Source organism: Hyla sarda, chromosome 3 (genome assembly GCF_029499605.1).
Source record: "Hyla sarda isolate aHylSar1 chromosome 3, aHylSar1.hap1, whole genome shotgun sequence".
Classification (NCBI taxonomy): Eukaryota; Metazoa; Chordata; class Amphibia; order Anura; family Hylidae; genus Hyla; species Hyla sarda.
In genome coordinates, this window is record NC_079191.1 from 369,835,082 (window position 1) to 369,844,230 (window position 9,149).

The following is a 9,149-nucleotide window of genomic DNA, read 5'->3' on the forward strand; positions in this document are numbered from 1 at the left end:
CTAGCCACAGTGTTATGGTAATCTCATGACATAGCCATTTATCCCCAAGACAAGGGCAGATCCTTCCTAATCGTGTCCATTACTGTCTACCAGGGATGTACTAAAATCACCTTATGGTGGATAACCCCTTTAAACACATTTGTAAATTACTTCTATTAAAAAATCTGTATCCTTCCAGTACTTTTTAGCAGCTGTATGCTACAGAGGAAATTATTTTCTTTTTGAATTTCCTTTTTTATTTTGTCCACAGTGCTCTCTGCTGACACCTGATGCCCGTATCAAGTATTGTCCAGAGCAGGAGAAAATCCTCATAGCAAACCTATGCTGCTCTGGACAGTTCCTGACACAGACAGAGGCGTCAGCAGAGAGCACTGTTGACAAAAAAGAAATTCAAAAAGCAAAGAATTTCCTCTGTAGCTTACAGCTACCAACAAGTACTGGAAGGATAAATATTTTTTTAATAGAAGCAATTTACAAATCTGTTAAACTTTCTGGCACAAGTTCATTTAAAAAAAAAAAAAAAGTTTTCCACCGGAACCCCTTTAACCCCTTAACGGCAATGGACGTAAATATACTTCATGGTGCCGTGGTACTTAACGCACCATGACGTACATTTACGCCTGCTCAATTTTCCCACATAAATAATATTTGTTTCGTTGCGCCGTACATTTTGTGGTAAAAGAAGTGATGTAATTACAAAGTATAATTGGTGACGCAAAAAACAAGCCCTCATACTAGTCTGTGGATGGAAATATAAAAGAGTTATGACTTTTAGAAGGCGAGGAGGAAAAAATGAAAATGCAAAAATAAAATTGGTCAGGTCCTCAAGGTCAAAATAGGATGGTTAATAGGATGAAAAAAAATCCAGAAAAGAAAATACCCATGTGTTTGGCACCCTCTACCCACCCCGTCAAATTCTTCAATAGAAACCTTTGAATCACATGATAAAATAATCACATGACTTGTCATGAGAAAAGTGCAGTGGAAAAAAGCCACACACAAATACATGGACTAATATCACTGCATCATGGAGGACAAAAAAGAGGGGGACAAATTGTGTACCCTTTTTTCAGCCTAAAAAAAACCATTGGCAAACAAAATTTGTGTCTAACAAAAATTTTGTTTTGTTGGTTGTTTTGTTTTGTTTTGCCTGAAAAAAACTTCCCCCTTAAAAAAGTTCAAGAAGCTGTTTTTAGTGTTCTTATTTTCCCAATATAGTGTTTACATGCATTTTTCTTTTTTTTTAACTTTTTTCCTGTGTTTTTACAAGTCATGTTACTTTCTTATCATGTGATTCAAGGATTTCTAATAAATGAGGGGAAGAAAAACTGATTTGGAAAATGTCCATATTTATGTACACGTGTTCCTTCTGGTACTTTTTATCAACTTACAGAGAGGTCTATGGGAAGAAAAACGCGGCAAATTTTGGGTAAAAAAACTAAAAACAAAACCAAAGCATGCAGGGATTTTGAAAAATTGACACTGAGCTGAAAGAAAACCACTAAAAAGTGAAAAAAGCTCCAAAGAAATCATATTAAAAAAAAATCGAGCTGACATTTGGCCGTGGAATTTTTGCCTAAAAATTAAAAAGCCACGCGGTAAATATGTTTTTTTCTTTTCTTTTGTGCTTTTATTAAAAAAAATGTCACGTTTAATTCTGCCCTCAGGGTGCTTTCACATAGAAAAACTACCCAAAATAATTTTTTTTTTTTTTTTTTTTTGTGTAAGTGGCAGTTTTGCAAGCTATGTTTTTATGCTTAGAAGTGTTTTCCTCCAATAGACCTCTCTCTATAGGTTGGGGAAAAAATGTATGTGTAAATGTAAGTGTGGGTTTTTCTGGCATTCTCCCACTCTTCAATTGAGATCTTTAAATAACATGATCAAAGAATCACAAAAACTGCTTAAAGGGGTAGTCCAGTGGTGAAAAACTTATCCCCTATCCTAAGGAAAGGGGATAAGTTTGAGATCGCGGGGGGTCCGACCACTGGAGCCCCCTGCGATCTCTCTGTACGGGGCCCCGGCTCTCCGGCCACATAGTGGGTGTCGACCTCCGCACGAAGCGGTGGCCGACACCCCCCTCAATACATCTCTATGGCAGAGCCGGAGATTGCCGAAGGCAGCGCTTCCGCTCTGCCATAGAGTTGTATTGAGGGGGCGTGTCGGCCGCCGCTTCGTGCGGAGGTCGACACGCCCCCTTCCCGAGGGCTGTCGGGGCTCCGTACAGGAGATCGCAGGGGGCCCCAGCGGTCGGAACCCCGCGATCTCAAACTTATCCCCTATCCTTAGGATAGGGGATAAGTTGTTCACCACTGGGTTCACCACTGGACTACTCCTTTAATGGAGAGTGGGAATTTTCTTTTTTTTTTTTTGTGGTGTTTTTTCAGCCAAAAAATAAATAAATCCCAATAAAATGCTGTACAAAAGGTCTGTCAGAGGAAATCCTTAGGCTATGTTCACACGGCGGAACTTCCGTACGGAATCCAGGGAAAAGATTAAACTCGGAAATTCCGCTGCAGCAGAATCCCATTCGTTCCAATGGGATTCTGCTGCACTGTGCGCACAGCGGAATTTCCACGGCAGAAACATCTGCCGTGGAAATTCTGATTCCCATTCCTTCTAGAGACGAGGCATTTCCGTGCAAAATATTTTCGGATGAACATTCTGCCGTGTAAACATAGCCTTAGGCTTTTCGACCAATATTTTGAGCAGTTTGCGGATAAAAAAAAAAAAAAAGCGTCCAGAGCAACATCTGTTTTTATCTATTTACTGCTGTGTTGTTTTTTGTGTAAACATGGCCGTATATTGGCTGTGCTGTTCCATATCACACAGTTCTATAGCTGTGTTAAATATGAGATTTTGGGTATGTTCACACTGAAGGTTTGGAGAGGAATTTCTGCGAGTAATTCCGCTCGCTTATTCCTCTCCAATTCATTCAGCAGTGAAAAACCCCATAGTATGTAATTCAATTTCTGCTCCTCAGTTCACACTGAGGAATTTCCGCTAGCGGAATTCTGTCACTGAATTCCGTTCCGCATGAAGAATGAACATGTTCTTTCTTCATGCAGAATTCACGTCCTAACCCCATAGAACTCAATGTAAAAAATGTTTCCGTCCACCACACTTTCGAGCGGAATTTGCGCGGATTTCATGTGGAATTCCCGCTGAATTCGTGCAAAAAAATAAATAAATAATGCATCCTATGCCGCGCTGAATTCCGCACTGATTTCTATGCGGAATGCCATGCACATTCCGCATAGAAATCAGTGCGGAATTCAGCGTGGCATAGGATGCATTATTTATTTATTTTTTTGCACGAATTCAGCGGGAATTCCACATGAAATCCGCGCAAATTCCGCTCGAAAGTGTGGCGGACTGAAAAAAATTTACATTGAGTTCTATGGGGTTAGGACGTGAATTTCGCGCAAATATTCCGCACAAATATTAATCAGTGTGAACATACCCTTAGTCTGACTACCAATCATCTTTCTGGTGCAGTTCTATCTATCTATCTATCTATCTATCTATCTATCTATATATATATATATATATATATATATCCCAATGGCTTTTATATCAGAATATATAGGTGTAAAAATGTTATAAAACTGATCCTAAATAATATGCCCAATCCAGAAAGCTATAGGGCATAAACTTCTGCTATAACTCATGCTCCTCCATGAAGTCTCTGCCCCAGACTGCAATACCCACCAGTGAAAGGGTAGAGTGCCAGTTCCCAAAGAGTGTGCCTCCAGCTTTTGCAAAACTACAACTCCCAGCATGCCCGGACAGCCAACGGCTGTCCGGGCATGTTGGGAGTTGTAGTTTTGCAACAGCTGAAGGCACAATGGATGGGAAAAAAAGGGACACACATTTCGGGCTTGCTGCTGCCTGGGCATGATGGGAGTTGTAGTTTTTCAACAGCTGGAGGCACACTGGTTGGGAAACACGGTTAGACGGGAGATTTATTAAAACTCGTGCAAAGGATGGCTTCTTCATTTTGCAGAGGCCTTGTTAAATATGAAAGAAGCGATCCAATTGGTTGCTATGGGCAACTGGGCAACTTTTCATCTGGACAGATTTTGAAAATTCTCCTCCTCTGGGCATACAGCTTTTGACACAAGATGAATCAAAACCTGTCTAAAGGAAGAGTGGTGCAGTATCCCATAGCAACCAATCAGATTGCTTCTTTCATATTTCAGCCTTTTTAAAAAATTAAAGAAGGGATCTGATTGGTTGCTGTGGGCAACTGTACCACTTTTTCTCTGCACAGGTTTTGACCAACTGGTGCCACAAAGTTAAACAGATTTGTAAATTACTTCTATTCAAAAATCGTAATCTTTCCAGTACTTATCAGCTATTGTATACTAAAGAGGAAGTTGTATTTCTTTCTGGAGTTCTTTTGTCTGACCACAGTGCTCTCTGCTGACACCTCTGTCCATGTCAGGAACTGTCCAGAGCAAGAACAAATTCCCATAGCAAACCTCGACTACTCCGAACAGTTCCTGACACGGACAGAGGAGTCAGCAGAGAGCACTGTGGTCAGATAGAAAAGAACTATACAACTTCCTGTGGAGCATACAGCAGCTGATAAGTACTGGAAGGATTAAGATTTTTAAATAGAAGTAATTTACAAATCTGTTTTACTTTTTTGGCACCAGTTGATTAAAAAAAAATGTGTTTTCCACAGGAGTACCCCTTTAAGGAAAGTTTGTAACACCATACATTTATGGCATTTTTACATGTGGCAATTTTTTACCCCCACTAGTGGCATGCTCGGGGTATGGCATGTTTTTTTTTTTTCCCAAATGTTGTTGCATTTATTTCTCCCTTAGGATAAAAAAAATTCCAGAGAAAAAAATACCAATGTGTTAGTGTTAAGACATGCAGCTGCCCAGACATAATGGGAAATTGAAGTTGGGAAACAGAGGAGTAGACATTCTGGGATTGCAGCTGTCTGGGCATAATGGGAGTTGTAGTTTTCCAACAGCTGGAGGCACACTGGTTAGGAGACACCGGGGTAGACATATTCGACATGCTAGGAATTGTAGTTTTGCAACAGCTGGAGGCACAATGATTAGGAGACACAGGGTAGACATTCTGGGCATGCTGTAGTTTTGCAACAGCTGGAGGCACAATGGTTAATATTCCCAATCCAGAAAGCTATAGGGCAGTGGTCTTCAACCTGCGGACCTCCAGATGTTGCAAAACTACAACTCCCAGCATGCTCGGACAGACGTTGGCTGTCCGGGCATGCTGGGAGTTGTAGTTTTGCAACATCTGGAGGTCCGCAGGTTGGAGACCACTGCTATAGGGCATAAACTTTCGCTAAACTTCTGCTATAACAGTTTCCAGTGGTGCGGTCACTGCTCTCATCTCCTCCATGAAGTCTCTGCCCCAGACTGCAGTACCCACCAATGAAAGGGTAGAGTGCCAGTTCCCAAACAGTGTGCCTCCAGCTATTGCAAAACTACAACTCCCAGCATGCCAACGGCTGTCTGGGAATGTTGGGAGTTGTAGTTTTGCAACAGCTGAAGGCACAATGGATGGGAAAAAAAAAGGGACAGACATTCTGGGCTTGCAGCTGTCTGGGCATGATTGGAGTTGTAGTTTTTCCAACAGCTGGAGGCACACTGGTTAGGAGTCACCGGGGTAGACATATCCAACATGCTAGGAATTGTAGTTTTGCCACAGCTGGAGGCACAATGATTAGGAGACACAGGGTAGACATTCTGGGCATGCTATTGTCTGGGCATGATGGGAATAGTAATTTTGCAACAGCTGGAGGCACAGTGGTTGGCAAACACAGGGGTAGACTTTCTGGGCATGTAGCTTTAGCTTTGCATCATAGTTCATATTGACTGATAACATGGAAAGTTCTGCAATGTTTCTTCTGTAGGGTGTGGAGGCATGAAGCAAGCTGTGTGCACTTTAGAAAAAAACTTACTGAACTTCTGGTTGTCAGATGTGGATAGTGGAGCAGGACTCCTCCCAGATGATGGGGGTGATGATTAGTAAGTGCCTCCCCCTCCCCCTGTCCTATTCTACACTTTCACTGATGATGATTTAAAGGCAGCTCCCTAGAATGTAAATGAACTGTGTCCAGGTCATTGCCTACAAGTTGTGCAGATCCTCCTCATCATCCTCCTCCTCATCATCATCCCAGGCGGCTCCAGCCCTTCCTTCCAGGCACTTCCTTCCTTCCTCTCTTCTCCTGGGCTGTAGGGAGGGCTGGGAGCATATAAACTTGGGCACAAACTTAGAGACATGACACAGAGCTCAGAGGGTTGTGGACCTTTTAGGACTTCCGAGCCGGGACACTTGCACTTTCCCCGCATTCTCCTCTTCTTCCAAGTGTGCGCTGGCTCCCTGGTGTCCTGGAGGTGATGCTGCTGCTGCACATTCTCTGGACTGCGCTGCTCTCCATGCACTTGGTGCATCTGGCTTTACTGGATGAAGTCCCCTCGGAGTTTGTCTGCTTAGACTCCACTTGTTTCTCTATCTCCTGGGATTCCCAGCGTTACTCCAAGGCCAAGAAGTCCTGCAAAGTGAAGAAGGGACAACTGCTGACTGTGAAGAACTCGGTGAAGGGCGATGCCATCTCTATGTTCATGGCCAGGGCGCACAAAGAAGATGCCAGGGTGTGGATAGGGCTGGAGCACCCACCTAGAAGCAAATGCACAGACCTGCTGCAGCCCCTGAGAGGCTTTAGGTGGGTGACAGGTGACAATCACACTGACTATACCAACTGGAGGAATGGTGAGCAGAAGTGTGATGCCTCCCCCCTCTGTGTGACTGTGCATAAAGATGGCACCTGGGAAGAGACCAGTTGTGACTACAAGGCTGATGGCTACCTGTGTGAGATAAGTCATTCCTTACCCTGTTCTCCTCTTACTTTACCTCCCAGCTACACCATCACCTATTATCACCCTGCCCTTGGAATGGGCACCATTGGTGACCCTGTGGTCCCACCTGGCACCATTGCAGAGATCTCCACCTTCCCTATCACTACCAACCTATCTTGTGTAGATAAAAGTGATGGGACTGTGGCTTGGAGCAGGGAGACCCCCGGTCCCTGGAGCTGTCTGATTGAGAATGGGGGCTGTGAGCAGGACTGTGTAGAAGTATCAGGGACTGCAGAGTGTAAGTGTCCTTCAGAGTCAGAGCTTAAAGCTGACCTCAGGGGCTGCACCAAACCCTGTGACCCCAGTCCCTGCAGCCAGCACTGTGTCCCAGATCCGAGTCCACCAGGGTTCTTCTGTATGTGTTCTGAAGGCTATACACTAGCAGCTGATGGCAAAACATGTGAAGATATTGATGACTGTGCAGCCAACCCCAATATCTGTGAGCACCACTGCACTAACACAATTGGGGGCTTTGTCTGTGGCTGTAAACCTGGTTTCGAGATGGTGGAGGCGACCTGTGACCCTGGAGATACCTGTGGGTCAGTCTGCCTGGACATTGAAGAATGTCTCCATCCCCTCACCCTCTGCGAACATGGCTGTGAGAATTTCCCAGGGGGCTACAGATGTGTTTGTGATGAAGGGTTTGTCATTGATGAGAAAAATCCCCAAAAATGCAAAAGATTCTGCAACACCTCATTCTGTGAGGCTGAATGTGACATCTATGAGAGCTGCAAATGCCCAGAAGGCTACATAGTGGATCAGAATGATGATGGGGACAATATCTGCAGTGATTTGGATGAGTGTGAGTCTTCCATATGTGACTGGCTTTGTATTAATACATTTGGCTCCTACTCATGTACTTGCCCTGAGGGTTACACTGCCCTGGATGATACATGTATCCCACCACCTGAGGGATCAGGTGACACAGAACCCCCATCATCTACACCCCCTCCTACCTCATCACCCACCTCCAGACCCCCAGACATCCACAGTGTGCAGCCCGCCATGTTATTGGGAATATGTATAGGAATTATATCCATGTTAACAGTCTTGTTGGCCATCCTCTGTCACATGTTGAGGAAGCACTACATAGAGGAGCATGCCCTGGACTATAAGTGTAAGAATGCGGAGAAGGATGTGGTACTCCAACAAGTAATGACAGAGCCACAACACAAACTTTAATAGGGACATTTATGTGGACCATCCTCAGATCAAGAAGAAGCCAAGTGACCAGTTTGGGACTGGGACTTGTAGTCACACTGGAGTCACAGGCTACAGACTGAACCAGGACCCATGGTCAAATTTGTGCTTTGAGTTCTGTAGATACCATAGAGCAGTGGTCTTCAACCTGCGGACTTGCAAAACTACGACTCCCAGCATGCCCGGACAGCCGTTGGCTGTCCGGGCATGTTGGGAGTCGTAGTTTTGCAACATCTGGAGGTCCGCAGGCTGTAGACCACTGCCATAGAGGTTATCTATACATGTGTAATATATGTAATAGTGTAAATATATGAAGTGAATACAGATAAGAAGCAGAGGTTTATGGTACACAGGGTGATTCCCTACAGCAATCACACTTTATCTTCTTTCTTCTCTTTCACACTGTGTTTTTCTATGTTGTCTACCTTTTTTCTCTTTCACTTTTAGTCTTTCTTTTTTCCCTTTCTCTATCCCTTGTTTTATTCTTTCTTTTTGTTTCTCTTTTTTCTATATTTTTATTTTATGCTCTCTTATCTCTCTTACATTTTCATTCTGATTTATTCTCTTCCCACATTCTATTTTTAATTATTTTTCTACTTACTTATATATTTTTTCTCTATTTTTCTAATTTTTTTTTATCTCACTTCTTTGTTCTATTTTTCTACCTACTTATATATTCTCTCTCTATTTTTCTATTTTTTTATCTCACTTCTTTATTCTATTTTTCATTATTTTTCTACTTATATATTTATATCTCACTTCTTTATTCTTTCTCACTGTCTCTTTTATTTCTTTTTTCCCTATACCTCTTTTTCCTTTTGATACTCTTTTTTCTCTGTCTTATCCCTTTTATTCCTTCTCTCTTTTCTAATTCTCTATTTTTGTTGTTTATCATATCCCTCTATCTTTTTTTTTTTACACTCTGCCCTCTCTCTTTTATACACTCTCTCTTTTATACTCTGCTCTCTTTCGTTCATTTTTTTCTCCCATTCTTTCTTTTCCATACAAATGAATGCAACTTACAAAACAATGTACTTACAGGACAAT

At 42.8% G+C, this 9,149-nt stretch overlaps 1 protein-coding gene across 1 annotated transcript; it reads left to right on the forward strand.

Moving 5' to 3' along the window:
* The first annotated feature begins 5,711 nt into the window (after window positions 1–5,711).
* Window positions 5,712–8,733, forward strand: LOC130362778 (thrombomodulin-like). The gene has a single exon (XM_056567786.1). The coding sequence runs from the start codon at window positions 6,384–6,386 to the stop codon at window positions 8,082–8,084; it is 1,701 nt and encodes a 566-aa protein (XP_056423761.1). The 5' UTR covers window positions 5,712–6,383; the 3' UTR covers window positions 8,085–8,733.
* The last annotated feature ends 416 nt before the right edge of the window (window positions 8,734–9,149 follow it).